This window comes from Carcharodon carcharias, chromosome 3 (assembly GCF_017639515.1).
Source record: "Carcharodon carcharias isolate sCarCar2 chromosome 3, sCarCar2.pri, whole genome shotgun sequence".
Taxonomy (NCBI): domain Eukaryota; kingdom Metazoa; phylum Chordata; class Chondrichthyes; order Lamniformes; family Lamnidae; genus Carcharodon; species Carcharodon carcharias.
Window position 1 is genome coordinate 219,346,987 of NC_054469.1, and position 21,757 is coordinate 219,368,743.

At 42.0% G+C, this 21,757-nt stretch overlaps 1 protein-coding gene across 3 annotated transcripts in view; it reads right to left on the minus strand.

Moving 5' to 3' along the window:
• Positions 1 to 6,028: 6,028 nt before the first annotated feature.
• Positions 6,029 to 21,757, minus strand: part of LOC121276336 (cadherin-12-like) — a 247,802-nt gene continuing 232,073 nt past the window's right edge. For all 3 annotated transcript variants that reach the window (XM_041184619.1, XM_041184617.1, XM_041184620.1), the window contains 2 exons: positions 10,334 to 10,585; positions 6,029 to 6,920 (listed from right to left, as the gene is read on the minus strand). In XM_041184619.1, coding sequence (XP_041040553.1) covers positions 6,412 to 6,920; positions 10,334 to 10,585 — 761 coding nt within the window. In that variant the 3' untranslated portion in view covers positions 6,029 to 6,411. The remainder of the gene's footprint in view (positions 6,921 to 10,333; positions 10,586 to 21,757) is intronic.

Here is a 21,757-nt window from a genome sequence, read left to right on the forward strand (position 1 = left end):
CTGGCCTGTTTTCCTGGAGGGATGCAAAGCGAGTTCATGCTGCCCCCCCAGCAAGACCAAGGTTCCGCCATGGTGGATACCATCGGATGATCCCAGTGTGCTTTCATGCCAGTGTGAAACCGATTTTTGGCCATCTTGCCATATTGTCCCCCTCCCACCCTGTGCTTGCCATGCGCCCAATGCCAACGAGGCCGGGAATTCCAGTTACAGGGTGTGAAATGAAAGGGATAGAGGCAGGCAGAGTGTGAAAGTAGAGAGAGAGAGAAAGAGACAGAGTGGGAAAGGAGAGAGAAAGAAAGAGACAATGGGAAAGGAGAGAGAGAAACAGACAGAATGAAAAAGGAGAGAGAGGGAACGGGACAGAATGGGAAAGGAATGAGAGAGAAGGAGACAGAGGGGGAAGAGAGAGAGAGAGAGAAAGAGAGAGAGAAAAAAAGAATGGGAAAGGAGAGAGAAATAAAGAGACAGAGTGGGAAAGGAGAGAGAGAGAGACCGAGTGGGAAATTAGAGAGACAGAGTGGGAAAGGAGGGTGAGAGAGAAAGAGTGGGAAAGGGGAGAGAGAGACCAAGTGGGAAAGGAGAGAGAGACTGTGTGGGAAAGCAGAGAGAAAGAAAGAGACAGAGTGGAAAAGAAAAGCAAGCAAAATGTTGAGTTGAGTTTCAGGAGTGCTATGGATGAAACACTGAAGCTGTGCTACCTAAGGTTTGTTTGGGTGTTACCTAATTTCAATGTACATAGTATTTCTGTTATATTCTGTGATTTCAGTTAGGAATGCACAGTATTGCACACGTACAGTACAGTATTTCAACTTGTACATTGTTTTTTTCCAGGCAAGAAATGTCCAAAGGAACCTAACTCCAGATTTAAAATTGATTTCTATGGGAACATATGATTCACTTAAAGTTGTTTCACTTAAAGTTGTGTTTTCAGGAACAAAGCCACAACTTTAAATGATGAACAACTGTGATAGCATAGGTTGAAATCACAAACTCACTATGGGATAAGAATTCCGCAGGTCAGGAAGTAGTTGATGGTAAATTCTGAAGAGCCCAATGATGTTAATGCTGTTGGCTATGAAGATGTGCCAAACACTAAGTTATGACATAATTACAGCATGTTTTTATTTCCTAATTAGAAAGATTAATTCTGTTCCCATACAGCTATGTTACAGTGCCACACACTGGAAGAATAGTTGTTTTACAGACTTAATGGTGTGAATTTTATGATGCATCTATCCCTCCATTTTACTAAAAAAGATGTCTGTTGCTTTAAATAGACTGTTACAGCTGAAGCAATAGAACAGTCTACTTTTCCAGTTTGGATGTTCCTCTATTTTCTGAACATCAGTATGTGATTTCCTCTTTGTTAATTTTCTCATAATTTAATGGGCAACCACATCATTTTAAAAAAAAGTCAAAAAAGCAAAATACTGCAGATGCTGGAAATCTGAAATAAAGCTCTGATGAAGGGTTGTACGGACTTGAAGCATTAACTCTGTTTCTCTCTCCATAGATGCTGCCAGGCCTGTTGAGCTTTTCCAGCATTTTCTGTTTATATTATTGTTAAAAAAAAACACACAATCTATCAAAGAAAATTCAAAGACAGCTTAGATTGCGAATCAACTGAAATTTCACATTTAGTCACTCAGTATTGGTCTTCTGAAAGCTGAGGCATTTCTGTAGCTTAGGCTAGATAGAATGTTGAACTGTATCTCAGCTAAATTGCATCTGACTGGAATCTCAGTGGTATTAGCAATGGGAACATACTAACACAAAATTGTCACTTTTTGCTTTGATAAGTAATATCAAAATCAATAACAACAATGCAGCAAAGCAGCTAAATGGCCAAAAATCCCTGGTTGAAGGCATTTTTAAAAATTTGCTCATGGGGCATGAGCACCACTGGCTAGGCCAGCGTTTATTACCCATCCCTAATTGCCCTTCTTCAGAGGGCATTGCTGTGGGTCTGGAGTCACACATAGGGCAGGCCAGGTGAGGACAGTAGATTTCTTTCCCTAAAGGGCATTAGAGAGCCATATGTGTTTTTACAACATTGGCTTCACAGTCATAATTAGACTTTCAATTCCAGGTTTTTCTTGAATTCAAATGTTATCATCAATTAATTGTAAAAAAAATCATTGCATGGCTTCTCCAATGGCTCAGCTGATTCAAGGAATGAGTAAGCTACACAGACTAAAAAATCCTATCCTGAGCTGACCAAGGTCATATATATATATAATATATATTGATGTGTTCATATATGATCCCTGATTTACGGAGGGTAAATCAAGTTCTCATTCTGATGCTTCAAGTGTATGTGCGGACTCTGGAGCCAAGAAGCTATGGATGCCAATGCAGTCAGCCTCTTGATCCACAGTGTCAAGGGTTATACACAGATAGATCACTAAAATGAGATGATAGAGAACAACTGACAATCATAGAGTCAAAAGGCTTCAGGAGAAGTGGGAAAAGGGAGTGATGGGGGTGAGCAGGAGTATATTAGTGCGCACAAAAGAGTGACACCAAAAATAAAAAAATTGTTATGTGGATAAAAAGACAACAAGGTCAAAATTGAGAACTGCCTAAAGACTAAAGCAAGAAATAATTTGGCTTTGTATAGTGCCTGACACACATTAAGGACATCCCAAAGTGCCTCCCATCAACAAACTACTTTTGAAGCACGGTCACTGTCCTTTTGCAGGTAACTGTGACTTAACAAACTCCCACATATGAAAAATGAGATCAATGAGCTGACTGATACCCTTCAATCCTGAGCTGAAGGATCGATATCAACAAGAGAAATGGGAGAACTCTATGCTCTTCTTTCAATATGCTACAGGATCTTTTACCTCCACCTAGACAGGCACATTATACTTTTGTAAAAGATTAAGTATTTTTTTTGGAAGAAAAATGAGTAATTAAATATCAAGATAAGATATAAAGTATCCTGAATAGATGAAGAGAGGAACAGAGATTCATTATAAAGCTCCATTCAAGTTTATTCACCTTGCCCCAATATTTAGATATTATAACAAAGTTCAAGCTAATCATTTTTAATTTTTTTCTTTCCCTACACCGAACCCATAAAACTACTGCTGCAAGTAATGTTTGGAGAAAGGGAGAGAGATGAACTGCAAATGCATTTTGTGAAAATTATGGAAATCATTCAGCATTCACAGGCAGAGTGATCAATCATACTGGACATGCAAGGTAGCAATATCCTAATTGGTTAAAAGTGGCTTGGTAGAGTGGTATCGTGTTATGTTGCTGGACCAGTAATGCAGAGTATGACAATTAAAATCCTACCATGTAATTTTAAGAACTGCGTTTGAGTTTTTTTTTGTAAAAGTATGCAAATAAAATCTGGCATCAGCAGAAGTGACAATGCAGCTATCAGATTGTTATAAAAACTAACATTCATTGGGGAAGGAAGTCTGCATATGTGGTGTGGCCTGTATGTGATTTACAGGATCACAGAATCACACAGTGCAGGAGAGGCCTTTCGGCCCATTGAGTCTGCACCGACATGTAACACCTGACCTACCTACTTAATCCCATTTACCAGCACTTGGCCCATAGCCTTGAATGTTATGATGTGCCAAGTGCTCATCCAGGTACTTTTTAAAGGATGTCAGGCAACCCGCCTCCACCACCCTCCCATTACCAACTTCTGGGTAAAAATGTTTTTCCTCACATTGCCTTTAAACCTCCTGCCCCTCACCTTGAACTTATGTCCCCTCGTGACTGACCATTCAACTAAGGGGAACAGCTGCTCCCTATCCACCCTGTCCATGCCCCTCATAATCTTGTACAACTCGATCAGGTCGCCCCCTCAGTCTTCTCTGTTCCAACGAAAACAACCCAAGTCTATCCAACCTCTCTTCATAACTTAAATGTTTCATCCCAGACAACATTCTGGCGAATCTCCTCTGCACCCCCTCCAGTGCAATCACACCCTTCCTATAATGTGGCGACCAGAAATGCACACAGTACTCCAGCTGTGGCCTCACCAAGGTCTATACCACTCCAACATGACCTCTCTGCTTTTGTAATCTATGCCTCCAGTCCTGGGACAATGGAGTTGACTTTTAACTATCCTTTCAAGTGGCCTAAGAAGCATTTAGTTGTACAAAGCAACCAGGTATGGGGAATAAATGCTGGCCTCGCTGGCAATGACCAGAGGTCAAGAATCAATAAAAGGTGTACTGTAAATATATTAATATTTTGCAAAGTTGAGCAATAAAACATGTTTAATAAAATTACAACCCTTTATTAAAATCTGAAATTATGAGGTAAATTAGTAGAATGTGCTCTATCAGTGCAGCCACCCATTAAATTCCTCTCCTGCTTTCCATTTCTTTGGGAAAGGGGTTTAATGAGCTGTCAAGCTGATATCACGCACTTTACCCTGTCACCCATCATTTAAATTACCTCTGCATCCCCTAAGTAAACATTCAAACTGCTCCACCCATCAATCAAAGCATTGGAACAGAAAAAATTGTGGCTCCATCAAATATAAATAGAAATTCGCAGCATCCTTTCTTTTTGAAATTTGCAGCAATTGGCAAAGGTTAGGAATAGTAAACTGGTAACTGGTGGTCACTTACCTCAACTGATTTTCACAAAGTCCAGCACGTTTGAGCTTTCAGCCTTAGCTCAGTGTAGAGCTCACACCGGAGTCAGATGGTTGTGGGAACGCCCCACTGTCCGAGATGCTGAAATCTGAATGAGGTGTTAAATCGAGGCCATGTCAACCCTCTCGGGTCCAGTGGTACTATTTGAAGAAGAGCTTAAGGGTTCTCCCCAGTGTCCTGCACTCAATGTTTACCCCCAGCCAACTTCATTACAATAAACTATCTTTAAATTGTCTCATTGCTCAGTTGTGGGTTAATTTCGCAGACAACCTCCAATACCTGATTGGCTGACTACAGCATTGGTATTCAATATGTGGCCTATGGGCCACTTGCAGCCAACACGTCTCCTTCCTGTGGCCCTTTGTATGTCTCCTTGGGCTGTTTTTTGTACCGTATTATGATGATGCACTAATTTCCTAAGCCAAGAGTTTCCAAATCGCAGGTCACGATCCCATGAACAATTGGGCTTGCAAGTTCCTCCTGCTATAAGGCAGCAATGCTTACAGTGAAGTGGAGGCTCTGGTGGGGCAGCCCTGGAATCAGCTTAGAGTCCCAATGGCGTGTGCATTTTTTTATTGCCATGGCTTGGAGGGCGTGGCCTGTAGTAATGAGCTCTGAGTCCCCAACACTGCCTCCATCAGTGCCTGCAAAACAATTGTGGGAAAAAATATCTTTCCCCACTCTCGCAACTCTCTCCCAGCCCTTACACCTCGACACCCACCCGCTCTCATAACCTAACCCCCATTCCCCTACTCTCACAACTCTACACGTCCTACCCTCCTCCCATCATCACAACTGTACCCACCCCCAGCTCTTATCTGGCCCAATCAAAATTTTTCGATATCACAATTGGTCCTCAATATTTGTCTAATCAATACCACTGGACTACACTCTCAGCTGCAGGAGCTAGTGTTGAGGTTTTAAAAAAAAATTCTGCAAAGATATAAAATAATTGAGGAATAATACACAATATTTTGCTTAAATCTTGTTAGATGAAAAATAGTTTTAGCAATAGTGCATTGGACAACACGTCATAAGTCTCACTTTTGAGCTCTTTTATAAGCTTCTAACTGACATTACTCTTGATTGTAAGCTTAGTTTGCTCTCAGATAAACGGCTTGACAGAGAAAGAAACTGTCAGATACAATTCCACTCCATTATAACAAATTCCGTGTCAGTTAATCATAGCAGAATGGCAGGAGTTGTGGAGAACCCTGTTATGTTAACTGTCATACGCTGCCAACTGAGTGAGTATGATTGACAGTCAGAGACACATTGAGGACCTAGGGGAGAATGGCAGGGGAGTAATTGTATGCTCATTAGTCACCAATGTATTTTTTAGTTGCAGACGTTGTGCCCAAATCAGCAATCAATATAACACAAACACCTAAATCTATGCCATTGCTTCTTTTATTGAAGTAAATGTCATTTAATTCAAGTTAAGAACACCTTTTAGTTGTATAATAAAAACTGACACTCTTACTGGAGAGCATAAACATCTGCAGTGTTCAAAGTTCTTTGAGGCACTTCAGTTAAGGTTACAGAAAAACCTGCAGCTTTTTTCTCCTTATCACTTACAATTGTATGGCCAACACATTTCAAAAACACTGCTCGAGCCTGCATCTCTCCAATTTCACAACAATCTTACAAGTCAAATCTTTGTGGTAGCTAATAAAACTATCTCACAGTAAAACAATAGTTGACATAGCAAGTAACAATGGCAGCCATTAAAAAAAGACAAAACTCATCTTGTCCTTAAATTTACCAGACTTCAAATTTACTGTCGCTCGGTAATATTTTGTTGGCTGTTAATTTTCTCTGATGAATAAAGATCTGCGAGTTTTTTAAAGCGAGGTCCCCAGTTAGTGAGGTAATCATAATCCTGATCTGTGTCCGCGGTAACTGATTCCAAAGAGCTGAGGGATTCAGCTATGGAACAATTTCCTTCATAAGCATATGTCACCAGGGAATCATAAGGAGGTGCACCAGGATCTGTATCATTCTCCTGCAATCTCTGATCGATGAAGTCTCTGATATCGGTGTGGTTTTGTATTATTATGGTCTGTCGCTGTGGCTGGTGGGTCTCTGGCTTGACATCTCTGCGTAACTGCACGTCTTCTATCAAGTCAGGTTTTCTCAGTGTGCTAATGTCAAAGGCCTGGGTGTCCTCCTCTCCACCTCCTTCATCATCGTAACTGATTACGTTGTCCCTGATATCTTCTTTCGAGGTCATACAGATTTCCTTCTTTCTTTGTCTTCTTAATGCCACGAACAGCACCACAATCACTATGAAAATTGGGGCAAGTTTAAAAATGCATTTCAATTTAACAATGAACATAAAAATAATCTGCCTTTATGTAACTACTGCATGCACATTTTTCTTTCCTTTATTCTTTCATGGGATGTGGGCATCATTGGTAAGGCCAGCATATGTTGCCCATGCCTAATTGTCCTTGAACTGAGTGGCTTCCTAGGGCAGTTAAGAGTCAACCAGGTTGCTGTGGGCCTGGAGTCACATGTAGGTCAGACCAGGTAAGGACAGCAGCTTTCATTTCCTAAAGTACATTAAGGAACCAGGTGGGTTTTTATCACAATTGACAATGGTTTTATGGTTACCATTACTGAGTACAGTTTTTCAATTCCAGATTATTCATTCAACTTAAATTCCACCAGTTGCCAATTTGGGTTTTGAACTCATGCCCACAGGGCGTTAGCCTGGACCTCTGGTTTATTAGTCCAAGTGATATTACCACTATGCCAGCATCTCTCCCCAAGGTGGTGTATCCATCTATGACCCACCAGTTGTTAACATTACACACAGTAACACTTAGATTCCAAATCCAGACTAAAAAATGAAAGTGCCAGGGTTAAAATTAAATTGGATTTTACTGGGATTGAAACACACAGAAAAGTTGAAGTCTTTAAAGAGCACATATTTTCTTGAGCACTTGCCAGATATTCCTGCATAGCCAATTTAGATCTTTACTGATAGGTTATGTCCTTAATAAAATATTGGAAGTGTATTACTTCAAGTCTGCTCCTATTCCACCACTCCAAGTTCACTAGAAACCCTGAGGATAACTGTGAAATTGTACAGAGACTGAGAAGTGGTGCTATCTGCTGTAATATGCATTTAAAGGTTAGCCACATGCCATCACTAGAAGGGAAGTGTGTCATTTGATCCAGTTTCAATTTCACCTTTGCCTGTAAGCAGAACACAGGACATCTCTGAAGAATTCAAGCTTTATACTCCATGTATATCTGTTCCCATGTGCCTAGTTTAAACAAATAAACACACAATGTGTTTACACAATCCCTTATGAGTCATTGGTGCCCTTATATCATTGTAGAACCACGACAGTATCAGGTCAGCTGGTTATACATTCTGTTGGTGTTCCTTTAGTTATCCCTAGAGTTTCCACTGAACTTACAGAGGCAGATTGGCAGCAGCCCTAAGAGTTCTCTTGAGGGTTATTTTTCTTAAAGAGCAATCTTATTGGAGCTTTCTGTATGCAAAACTATAAAATCTAAATTTAACTCAGTGTATCAAAGGCTGAGAGAAAATTCCCTTTTCTTGTCTTTACTATAGAAATATTAATGGTTGGTTTCAAACATGGAATTTCAACAAAGGTCATTTACATAAAATTGGTACCTTTTAAATGATCTAAAATGTTTGTATGACAAAAGTCACAAGAGTGTCCTTGTTCCACTTGATTAGTTAATTCTCTAAACTGGTCACTGTTTACCCTTTCCCTTAGATGATTTATTTCTGAGGAATTGTTTTATTCAGGATGAAAAGTGAAGAAACAAGGTTACAAAATTCTCTACTTATGCTGTTTCTTGATAAGGTTCAGAAGGGTCTTACAGGAAGGCTAGTTGGCATTCCCATTTTTCACCTCAGTTGGGATACCTTGATACGATAAACTCACAGGTGCCAACACTCATACTATTCACAACATGCCTTGTGCTTCAAAGGGTTTAAACTCATAAAACATGCTTTCTGACATAAAAAGAATATCAATTTTAATTTTACACCAAACTGCTCACTGAAACAAAACTGTGATTGCTACGCAGCCTCCAGTCCGTCTAATTGCTTAGCGAATGAATAGTCAATGTGGTAGAAATTAGGAAATGGCCCATTTTTGGGAGTAAGAAGGCTTGAGGTTCATCTGCAATTGGAACGTGGGCCGCATTTCAATAATTTGGGAGGGGTAAAGGTGCCTTTTGCAACCCGTAGAGGAAAGTGATCCATTCCGAGAGGATGAATTTTAGGCATCAGTGGCAGCAGCCCTAAGGGAGGTCCAGGAAAGGAAAAGAAAGACAATGAGAGTGGAGGGAGGAAGGGCGATCATGGGTCTCAACGGCAGTTCTCAAAAGTGCAGTGGAACCTGGGTGACTAAGTTTATTTTTTTAAAGTTAGGACGAGATATTTTGTTCCAAAAACAAAAATAGCCGGGAAAAAACCCAGCAGGTCTGACAGCATCAGCGGAGAGGAACACAGTTAACGTTGCGAGTCCGTATGACTCTTCATCAGACTCGCAACGTTAACTGTGTTCCTCTCCGCAGATGCTGTCAGACCTGCTGCGTTTTTCCCGGCTATTTTTGTTTTTATTCCAGATTTCCAGCACCTGCGGTATTTTGCTTTTATCTAGGTATTTTGTCGGTGGTCGAAGGGGCTGCTGAAGATTGTTGTGCAGAGCAGGCCCGGAGACTAATTTAACAGAGAGGGCCTCTCATTTCCACTTCGAAGGTGCTTAACAACTGATTTAAGGTAGTTGCTGAGGATACTTGAAGCATCGTGCAATGCAATATGGAGTTAGGTGTCTTTCAGGCAGCCCTTGGGACTCAGAAACAAGGCTCACTTTCTCACCCAGCATACGCGTGTATTTTTCTAGTTTAATACTGGAGTTGTGACTGAAAACCTAACCATTAGATTTTCCACTCCAGGTCAAACAACAGCAAAAAACATGTGTTAGTGCTAAAGCAGCTGTCTCCTAACTCTCAGACTAGTTTAGGGCGACAGCAACAACAACTTGCATTTATATAGCACCATTAACATAATAAAATATCCAGGGTGCTGCAAGGGGGTGTAACAAGTCAAAATTTGACACAAACCGCATAATAATAGATTAAGATGGATGGATGGCCAAGAGCTCGGTCAAGGAGGTAGATTTTAGAAAGCTCTTACAGGAGGAAAACCAGGTGGAGATGCAGGGGTGTTTAGGGAGGGAATTCCTAAGCCTAAGACCCAGGCAGCTGAAGGCACAATAACTAATGATGGAGTGATTAAAATCAAGGATGCTCAAGAGGTCAGAATTAGAAGAGTGCAGAGATCTTAGAGAACTGTGGAACTGGAGAAGCTTGCTGAGATAGGGAAGACTGTTACATTTTAAATTTGGCTTACCTTAATTTTGGGATGTCAAAGCCAAGCCAAGCTCTTAAAGTGTTGAGGCCCAAGCTTGATTTAATGAATATCTATGTTAACTGTGCAATCTGGAATGTCCCCATTTATCCTTTGGCTTCTGTGGGAACACATGGCTAAACTGCTAACTATACCTAAGAAACCTAAGGTCAAATGGCATTTTAATTTAACTTACTAAATGTCATTGGTGGTTCAGGGTTCCTTTAACTCTTCTCCAAAGGGTATTGATAAATTATCGGGCATTCAATATAGTAACATGGTACAGGGTTAGGCTCACCAAGGAGTATAATGATGCAAAGCAGGATTGCTATCAATGCCTCTGTGCTCAAGCCCACGGGCAGAAAGATTGCTTCTACATTGCAAGACAAGATGGTGCCGTCCACATCACATCCACAGACTCGGATAGTCAATGTGTTTGTGCTGCTTTGTATGGGGTAACCACTGTCTGAGATCACAACAGGAAGGAAATAGAGCTCCAGTTGCCTGCGACTGTAGCCATTTCTCTTGGGTAAGATTCCAGCTGTGTTATCTGTGATACACAAAAAAAAAATGTTAAAAGCATGAACCAAATGAAAAAATGGTGAAAAACTGTTCAGACAAAACACTTCCTACAGAGCAATACATTTTTTAAAAGATTCATTCATGGGACATGGACATTGCTGACAAGGCCATCAGTTACCCGGCTGCCCTTACATGTCCTGGAGAAGGTGATGGTGAAATGCCTGCTTGAACCATTTAAGTAACTTCAATAGTGCAATGTTGTGCTGAGGCTTTTTAAGGCTTCTCCAGCAGAAGTAAGACAGGTATATTATACTATCACTGAGCAATAGGAGTCTGTAAAAGGTCTGTGGAAGGTATTTCTGTACTAGCTCATGATAACTGCTGAGTAGTAAAATGAGAAATGGCATGTAGTCACAGATAAGGCATTACATGGTTTTTAAGTACACTATTACATGTTAGTCCTCTGCAAGGAATCTCCCTTTATTATCCTCTCTTAGTGCTTTAAATGTAATGGTTTCAAACATTCACTTTGTAAAGCAGCAAAAGATTAGCAAAGCATGAATGCAGTTAAATGTGACCATTTATTTCGGGCGATTACAGTAAGACAACTTTAGTTAAGTTTTTTTTTGATACATTAATCCTTTCACTAATGCAAACCAGTTCTGAGGAAGGGTATGATTACTTTTTATTGCGTTTTTACTCTGGTGAAATGCATCTTTGCCTGCAACAAGTTATATTGTTTATTGTAATTGGAAAGAATAAGTTGATTTGCATTACCCAGTAAACATTAATTATTAGATTTAAACATGATTTCTAGATTCTACAGAAGGGCTGGGAAGGAACTAGCAACTTAGGACAAAAGAAAACAATTTATTTCCAGGTTAAAATAAATGTTTTAATGCACATGTAAAATTTGCCCTTCCTTCATGGCACACTGCAAAAGAACAAAGGAAGGGGTCAGAACAAATGCAGGTTCAATAAGATCTTATTTCAACAGCAGCAAAATGTATTTGCATAACACATGCAAAAGAGATACATTTGCAGTTCTGAATATTTTTTCTTCTAAGTTTTTAACGGACTCTATTTACCATCAGATATTCCTTTAATAAATTAATTCCTGTGAAGAGATTCAGCAGCGAAAAGGTCAGGAAACATACAAGTAATTATTCATTCCACTGTGATTTTTTTTTGGAGAAGAAATAGCTTGAATCTCAGTTGTACTGTACAAAGCCATATTAAATATCCCTTCACACTTTTATCTTGCTGCTTTCATGCTCCAATACAACCTCTTTGAATGCAACTGAATTGTTTATGAAACTGATGACATTTGATAAAAATACTTCCAACTTGTTACTGCTGATCCATCTGCTGAAAGTCAAAAAGGGCCCTATTAAAAACGTGCTATTAATATTTTTGGATATTGTTGGCATCCTTGCAGCAATGAGAGATGATGGACATGTAGCAAACAATCTGTCCAGGTGGAGTGTCCTCGCTTGGTGCACCTTTTGCTGATTTTGCTGCTGCCTGTGAGACATTTGAGAGACAAGTTCTGCCACAGGCAGTGCTCACAAAGCTCCCAAGTGACATTGTGGGTTGTTGTTCGGACGTTAGTGTCTGTTGCCAAACTGCTGTAGCCACTGGCTAGCATGGTAGTGCATACCAGCCCACAGGAGGATTTGCCATTTCCCATTTCTGCCAGCTAGTGACTCCTGGCTGCAATAGTCAATGTTTAGGACCTTCATATCACGCTTGCAAGCATCCTCGAAGGGGAACTTTGGGAACCCTGCTGGTTATCTGGCTCCAGCTACCTCACCATACAGGAGGCCCTTGGCAATGCGACCATCTTCCATTCTGTGGATGTCCCCAATTCTGTTTGATGAGTGCTGACACACTTGGCAGCTTCGTCTTTGAGGGGGCTGCCACATCCATGATTTTGCCCTGCCAGGGTGTACCCACAAAGCGCCGCAGACAGCAAAGGTGGAAATTATTGAGCTTTGCTCCCTGACAGCTGTAAGTCATCCATGTTTCACAGTCATACAGCAAGGTGCTGAGAACATAGGCTTTATAAACCATCAGCTTGGTCCTAACGGTCAGTTTGGTATTATCCTATGCACATTTTCTAAGTCAGCCAGAAGCTTGTTTCCTTATGCGTATATAATTTCTATATAATCTCAAATCATCACACTATACAAAAGCAAATGTGACCGAACAGACAGCAACAGCTTTCTTACTCCTTAGCCTCATGGTGAAGCCTTTACTAGGTGCATACTTAAAGGCTCCATCTACTTGCAGAGCAAGTGTACTTGGAAGCACAGTGCGGTTTCCGCGTCGGCAGATCTATTGAGAACGTGGTCTTCTGTGTATGCCAACCACAAGAGAAGTGTTGAGAACAGGTTACATTTCTTTACCTTAATGTTGTAGATCTCATTAATGTATTCAACACTGTTAGCAGAACAGGGCCCCACAAGATTCTGGGAAAACATTATCTGTCCACCACATTCCTCAGCCTCATCCATTCCTTCCATGACAACATGTACTGCACTGTCCAGTTTGATGGCTCCACTTCTGGCAGTCTCAGAGTGAAGAATGGAGTGAAACAGGACTGTGTCCTAGCCCCCGCTCTGTTTAGCATCTTCTTCTCCACGCTCCTGCCCTTTGCCTTCCCTACAGATAAGGAGCTAGGTCAGGCAGCTCCACAATCTATCAAGACTGAAAGCGAAGACAAAAACGCATCACATCCTGACCAGGGAACCCCTTTACACTGACGATGCTGCACTAGTCACCCACACAGAAGCTCAGCTACAAAGACTCATGGACTGTCTCTCCCATACCTGGAACATATTCTCCCTGACTATAAGTGTTAAGAAAACCATGGTCAAGGGACAAATTGCTGCATCTCTGCCTCTGATCACATTAAATAATATCCAACTGGAAGTGGATAGCTAATTCTACTACCTTGGGTCCACAGTGACAGACAATCTGTCCCTTTTAGCTATACTTATCGATGTTAACAATGACTCAGTGGAACCACTCTCACCTCTGAATCAGATGTCATGGGTTCTAAGGCTATATCAAAGACAGAAAAACACATCCTGGGTCAGGGGTCTGCAAATGGAGACTCCAGAGTCACATGAGGCTCTTTAACATCTCATTTGTGGCTTCCAACCTTTTCCAGTTGGATCACTTAAACAGGAAAAAGGCTTCAAAAAATAAGCCAAGAAGAGTAAGAACTTTATTTTTATTGTGGGGATAAAAGCTTAATCATTGCACTGCACTTTATGGTTTCAAATGATTAATTTCATGAAAAACATCATTGTGCACTAAATAAACATGTTTGAGTGGTATAGCTACATTATAGATAATGTCTTAGATGGAAGGAACAGGATTCATGGTTGCAACCATTTTTATTGCTAATAGAGAGGAGTTGATAAATTATTCTGAATATGCTGCTAGAAGCTATTATATATGATGAGAATCAATAGCTGATAAAATGTTTTTAATTCTATGCATATTAAAGTTTGTTTCAAAGATGACTTTACTGACAAAATTATAGTAAAAACAAAGTCAAAAAACCTGATAATTCACAATTAGATCTATTTAAATTTTGACTTTTTTATATCATATATCAATTCAATATGTGTACTTTATTTATTGCATATGTAAGTTATGAATTCCACAAGAGCCACTTGGCAATTCGCCAAGTAATTGGTTAGAATTGCCAAATTATTCCTTGTGGCTTCTATAGCTTTTAGTTTAGACTATTTTTATTTTAAAAAGGCTCTTCAGGTGAAAAGCTTTGCCAATGCTTGACCTAGGTTGTCATTTCAGTGCAGTACTGAGGGAGTGCTGTATTTCCATGTTTCAGGTGAGATTTTAAACCCTCACAGGTGAATATTCTATGCACTTTCATCAACTAGGTGAAAGACACTCTTTGGACCGCCCAAAATTTGCTGGTCTTCCAGTGCAAAACACTGTCGACAACCGATTGTTACAGACTGGTTCATTCCAAAGTAGAGGACAATGTGCTGAGGGGGGCTGATTTGTTTTGCAGTTTACGTAGTGTCAACTTAGAACTGTTAGATAATGTACTTTCATAAAATTAATGAATAAAATATATTTTTGGGAAAAACATTTTTTTTAATTCATTCACGTGATGTGGGCTTCGCTGGCTGGGCCAATATTTATTGCCCATTCCTAGTTGCCCTTGAGAAGGTGGTAGTGAGCTGTCTTCTTGAACCTCTGCAGTCCATGTGATGTAGGTACACCCACAGTGCTGTTAGGGAGAGAGTTTCAGGATTTTGATCCTGCGAACAGTGAAGCAACGGTGATATATTTCAGAGTCAGGATGGTGAATGACTTGGAGGGGAACTTACAGGTGGTGGTGTTCCAATGTGTCTGCTGCTCGTGTCCTAGATGGTTGTGGCCATGGGTTTGGAAGGTGCTGCCAAAGGAGCCTTGGTGATGTCTTGCAATGCATCTTGTGGATGGTACACACTGCTGCTACTGTGCGTCGGTGATGGAGGGAGTGAATGTTTATGGATGTGGTGTCAATCAAAAGGGCTGCTTTGTGCTGGATGGTGTCTAACTTATTCAGTGTTGTGGGAGCTGCACTCATCCAGGCAAGTGGGGAGCTGTCCATCACACTCCTGACTTGAGCCTTGTAGATGGTGGACAGGTTTTGAGGAATCAGGAGGTGCGTTACTCATCTCACAATTCCTAGCCTCTGACCTGTTCTTGTAGCCACAGCATTTATATGGCTAGTCTAGTATGCTTTCTGGTCAATGCTAAACCCTAAGATGTTGATAGTGGGGAATTCAGTGATGGTAGTGCCATTGAATATCAAGGGGCAATGGTCAGATTCTCTCTTGTTGGAGATAGCCATTGCCTAACACTTGCATGGCGCAAATGTTACTTGCCACTTGTCAGCCCAAGCCTAGATATTGTCCAGGCCTTGCTGCATTTGGACATGGGCTGCTTCAGTATCTGAGGAATCGTGAATAGTACTGAACATTGTGCAATCATCAGCGAACATCCCCACTTCTGGCCTTATGATGGAAGGAAGGTGACTGATGAAACAGCTGAAGATGGTTGGGCCGAGGACACTACCCTTAGGAACTCCAGCAGTGATGTCCCAGAGCTGAGATGACTGACCTCCAACAACCACAGCCTTTGCACTAGGTATGACTCCAACCGGGGGAAAGTTTTCCCCATGATTCCCATTGACTCCAGTTTTGCTAAAACTCTGTGATGCCACACTCGGTCAAATGATGCCTTGATGTCAAGGGCAGTCACTCTCACATAATCTCGGGAGTTCAGCACTTTTGTCCATGTTTGAACCAAGGCAGTAATGAGGTCAGGATCTGCGTGGCCCTTGCCCTGCCCCCGCTCGCTGACGTGTAAAATCCTGCCCTTGAGTTCAGCTCTCTTGTCCCTGTTTGGACAAAGGTTGTAATGAGGTCAAGAGCTGAATGGTGGAATCCAAACAGTATCAGTGAGCAGGTTATTGCTGAGTAAATTTCGCTTGATAGCACTGTTGCTGACACCTTCCATCACTTTGCTTATGATCAAGAGTAGTCTGATGGGGTACTAATTAGCCGGATTGGATTCATCCTGCTTTTTGTGTACAGGACATACCTTCACAATGTTCCACATTGCCGGGTAGATGCCAATGTTGTAGCTGTAGTGGAACAGCTTGGTTAGGGGCTGCCAGAATGTTGTCAAATCCAAGAGCTTTTGCAGTATTCAGTGCCGCCTGCTGTTTCTTGATATCATCTGGAGTGAATAGAATTGGCTGAAGACTGGCATCTGTGATGCTTGGATCACAGGAGGAGGCAAATGGATCAGCCATTAAAAACCTCTGGTTGAAGATGGTTGCAAAAAGCTTCTCCCTTATCTTTTGCACTTATCTGCTGGGCTCACCCATCATTGAGATCGGGATATTTGTGGAGCCTCCTTCTCCTCCCGTTAGTTGTGTAATTGTCCACCACCATTCCTGACTGGGGGTGGCTGGACTGCAGAGCTTAAATCTACCCCATTGGTTGTGGGATCGCTTAGCTGAGTCTATCGCAGTCAGCTTAAGTTGTTTGGCACGCAAGCAGTCCTGTATTGTAGCTTCATCAGGTCGACACCTCATTTTTAGGTATGCCTGGTGCTGCTCCTTGCATGCCCTCCTGCACTCTTCATTGAACCATTGACTCCTTTGACAGAGAATCAATATTTTGTGAGTTCCTTTTGCTCTCTTCCCTCTCAGGAGGAACACTGGCTCTGATCTGAACTCTGACTGGGTGGGTGATGAGGTGAATTGAAAACCCTCCTGTATCTGGAAATATCAGGCTTGGGTCATTTTAACACATGGACTTCATTAACCTACTCTGTTTCACAGCCAGTTAAATACTTTTTGGAAACACAGTTGTAAAGTAGGACAACAGGACTACGAATTTGCACACACCAAGATCCACAAACAGCAATGAGATAAAGTATTTTATTGAGTGTAGATGTTGGCCAGGGCACCTCCTCTTTTCATATAGCGCCATGATACCTTTTAAACCCTTTTTTAGAAGGCAGAAAGGGCCTCCTTTTCACCTCTCATCGAAAAGGCAGCACCACCAACAGTGTCGCATTCCCTCAGCACTTCACTGCAATGTCAGACAAGACTCCGGGCTCAAGGCTCTGGAGTGGGACTTGAACCCACAGCCTCCTGACTGTGAGGTGATACCCACTGAGTCATGGCTGACAGCTATTAAATTTAGGGCTATCACTGCTGTTGATTTGAAGTCATTAGGCAATCAGAACCAATGTATTTCTCAAATCCACTGAGCTTTCTGTGATTGGCAAGTAAGTATCTTAGTCTGTGGAGCAGTGCTCTTTAAAATGGAATACCACAATCCGATTTGAGAAATTGGATTTTCTTTCCAGGATAGCAGTTTCACGAAGCCATTACATGCAATTTCTATACACAGTCCATTTGAGTTATCAAACTAGTCATCAGTTTTTCAAGTTAAGCGGCAACACAGCACCTCGAGAAGTGTATAAGGAGCATTATTATAAGTGCATTATGATTGTCTGGACCTGTAAATTTTCGTTATTAAATTAGTGTTTTACAAAATGAGCTGCAGCAGTTTCGTGGCATTATGCTTGGCGACCTGTAAAATCTGCAGAATCCAGAGAGGAATGTTCAATTTGTGCAAAAAATAAGCGCTGTGGTACTGAAAAGTGGGTCGCGATTATCCACTAACAATTCACCTTCCGATGTTTTGGACTGGGCCATCATTAGGTTTCCAGTGCATTTGCCTGGATCAGCAGACACTATTTAAACAAGGAAAGTCGTCGTGATTTAAGCCCAAACTTTCACAAAAGTGGAAGGTCTCCGAGCCTTGGCCAAAATGGCTCCACAGCCCAGAATCCGGAGGTCCCACCCCCATTTTTGCCAGGGGTGGGGACGGGTTTGGGGCCGGGTGTATTTATTTCACACATCCATGGCTCACGGAGGCAGTAGCACTTTTAAAAGTGCAGCTGCCTTGAAACAAAAGCTGTTTTGGTTAACCGCGGCTGGCGAAGAGCCCAGGCGGCCTTCGTATTTGTCATGAAACCTCATCCACGGGTGGGATGAGGCTTCATGAAGCGTTTTAAACTTTAATAAACATTTTTAATAAAATTCATAGCTTCATCCCAGCTCATGAGGGGTAACGTCTTAAATTTACTTTTTCTTTATTTAAATTTTTAAAAATCAAACTAATCTCCCTGAGGCAGCTCTGTGCCTCGGGGAGATCTCTGCACTCTTTCACCCGCATGTGTGAAAGAGCACAGACCCCGGCTCAGCCCACTACCCCCACCCTCCGCCCGCACACGGAGCACTGAGAGCTTCCGGATGCGCGTCACACTGGGCGGGCCTTAATTGGCTAAAAGTTCTGAAGAAGAGTCATACGGACTGGAAACGTTAACTCCGTCTTTCGCTCCACAGATGTTGTCAGGCCTGCTGAATTTTTCCAGCAATTTTTGTTTTTGTTTGGAAAGGTAAGGTACCCTTTTGGAGTAGTCAGGCACCCCTTTGATGGAGGTCAGGTACTCCTTTGGCAGAGGTCGAGTGCTTTTTTGGGATTGTTTAGAATAGACATGAATGTGTGTAAAAAGTGAATAAGACCTGTGAAACTGTCAAGCTGTCAAGTAATTTAAATCCCCTGCCCTTTAAATTCTGAAAAAAAACCCAGCCTGCAGATAAAGAACTAAAATCCGCGCTTGCAATTTCCATAGATGTTTATTGACATAAGCTGGAGGGTTATTATTATATCATTATTTCTGCTTGAGCCCTTCACATCATTATCACAGTGGGGGCCGATAAGTTTACAGTTTGATTGATAGGTCTAAGAGGTTATAAAGAGATTAGCTGTCTTTGATGTGGTCCTATGTTTGTTTTTAAGGTGGATTAAGTGCTTGAAGGGATTTAAATGTATTGAATTAGATTGTATCAACGAGAGTGTTTACTAATATAGTAAAGTGTGTTAGATACTTAGAGCATTATTAAATTTAATCTCACCATGGTTTTTGAGGTCTGCCCATGATGGTTAGTGGGTGAGATGGCATGGAGGGTGTCAGGGAAAAGAGTGCTGGGACATGCAAAGTTGGCATAGGGGCTTTAAAGGGCTATGGAGATGCATGGGGGTCATGATTTGCTACGGAGGGTATGAGGAGCCATGGGGGTGAGGAGATGAGCATATGTTGGCATGGAGGGTATGAGGGGCCATGGGGGTGGATAGAGGGGAATGAGTTGGGACATGGGGAGTGGGTGGGGAGTAAGAGCGTGTGAAAGGTGAGGGCTAGAGGGCTGTTTTTTGTTTCGCCGCTATTACCACAACTGGGACAAAGCCATTTAAACAGCCCATCTCAGTACTCGACAGCCCCCTGTGGCCTGACTCAAGTCAGCACCCATCCACCCTCCAGAATGAAAATCCAGTGGGTCGGGCAGTTTCTCCCGTGTTGGGTTTGCAGAATCAGGAAATTTCCCAACTCCGCGTACCTGATGTGGGGGACAAACGCTCGGGCCATAGAATCATTTATGGTACCAGGCAGCAGTCCATGTCCATCCCAATTGTCCGCTTGATCCCCTTAGCCCTGCAAGTTTATTTCCTTCAAGTGCCCACCCAATTTTAGCTGCTTATTTAAGGGCTCAGCTATCATTTTATGTTCAACAAATCACAGGCGGAAACAGCCTGCAGGGAATTATTTCGTGATATTTAAAGGGATCACCAGCTGTTTTCAGTTAAAACGCTGGTCAAAACTCCAATCTGGTTGTGCGGGCAAGTGCCCGACCCAACAGGGAAGACATCGGGTGCACGTATTTGTGCGATATTTCGCTCAGCGGGTGTGTGCAGCAGTTTGAAGCGTGCCCGCTGACCATTAAGCCCTTTAAGGAAGCAATTGAAATTGGATTTTATGTGGCCCCTCCAGTTTGACGGCTGGTGAACTGGCCAGTTGGCCAGGAGGCCTTTACATTTTCGCTGAAACCTCGATCCAGAGCAGGATGAAATATCCGTGGTGAAATATAATTTAAAGAAACGATATCTGTGGGCTGACGTTTTTTTTTAGTTCTGCTTTCAGGTGCTTGAATGTGCTAAATAGACAGGGTTTGGTGCAGTTTTTTTTTCCCAGTGGATCTGTCCAGACCTGCAGCTCCCTGAGGCAGCTCCGCAGCAGGAGTCTACCTTCAGACGGCTCGCTAGAAGCGCCCAGCCTCACCCTCACTTTTGTTGGCGCCTGCCCTCTTCCCACCCCCCCACCCCACAGCTCCCCCCCCACCCCCCACCCCCAGCAGTACTGAGCCTTTCTCAGCCTGCGTTCAAGGGCCGATCAAGGACAGACGCGCATTTTGCATCTGCTTCTGGACCCACCGACCGTGTGGGCCCGACAAATATAAGGTTCATGCCACTGGTTAGTTTATTTCAGTTATGCTATATATTTTTTTTGTTTTTCAGGGAGTTTAGGCTGCTAGCATAGACATTAACCATTTGAAAACTTTTGTGCTTAAAGCTGTGTGGTCAAGCTGAATGCTGGAACAAATTCAGGGGCCTGTCCTTGGTGCTATGTTCCCAGATCATGGCTTATCTGTATTTCAACTCCATTTGCCTGTCTTTTTGTATCCCTCAACAGCCTCATGTGATAGGATTTGATCAATCTAAGCTATACAGGCAATAATAACCTCTTCTTTTCAAACCAACCCCCTCTTTCCAAATTCCATGTCAGCCCTGCCACTTCATTCAACCCAATCACCAACAAAGCTCTCTGTCTGGCCAACAAATGTCAAACAAGCTCAGCGTATTATTGATTCTGTATAATTCTGTAATTTACAACAGCCTTTACAGTTTCCCTGTGGTGAACCACTCATGCCTGCCCTGGTAGTGCTCCTTTACCTGCTCTGCTGCTCCTACAGCCATTCCATTAATAGCTGCAGCCCTGGGAGTTAGCAGGCTGCTGTGTCTCCAACATGGTCATTTGAGATGGATGTGGCTGGCAACCTTGAGGGAATAAGGCTGGAAAGGGGCCTGACTGAAGTTCATGGCACCTCAGCTGCCGTCAGGGCAGACTAGCGCAGTCTGGCTCTCCCGCACCCCTATTGGCAGAAGAACAAGGAGCAGGCTTTTTAAAATAGCCCCTGCCTCACACTAAGGCACCTCTGTTCACCCACAACACACAATGGGAAAGAAATCTGCCCTGTTGGCTTCTTGGAATAGGAAAATAAATCATTAATGTATTAGCTTTCAAAAGGCAACCTTAAATAATCTCTTTTTTTTGGGTAATAAACAAACTGTGTAATGTGTACGACATAAAGGCCCAAATTGCTTCGCATGTGTGAATATCATGCTGTGAGTGAAATGAAAATGATAGGAAGACAATATTTTTTACAGAGACGTCAGCTTAAAAATGAAGGAAGCTGATAACTTGAAAGTTTTTGTATGAATACGAATCTTCAAAAGAATACAACGCTGGGATCAAGTTGCTGTGATGCCGATTACTCAAACAAAGGCTGTCAGCATTTTGAAGGCATGATTACTTGTGTTGCTTCTACCAGTCAGCCACATGACACACAATGGCTTTAAAAAAATATTCGTAACAAAGATTGGATATGTATTTTTAAAAAAAGTAATTAGTTTGACGAGATTTCTGTGGGAAATAGCCTGTCATTCTTGAAAAGAAAGAGAAAATTTAA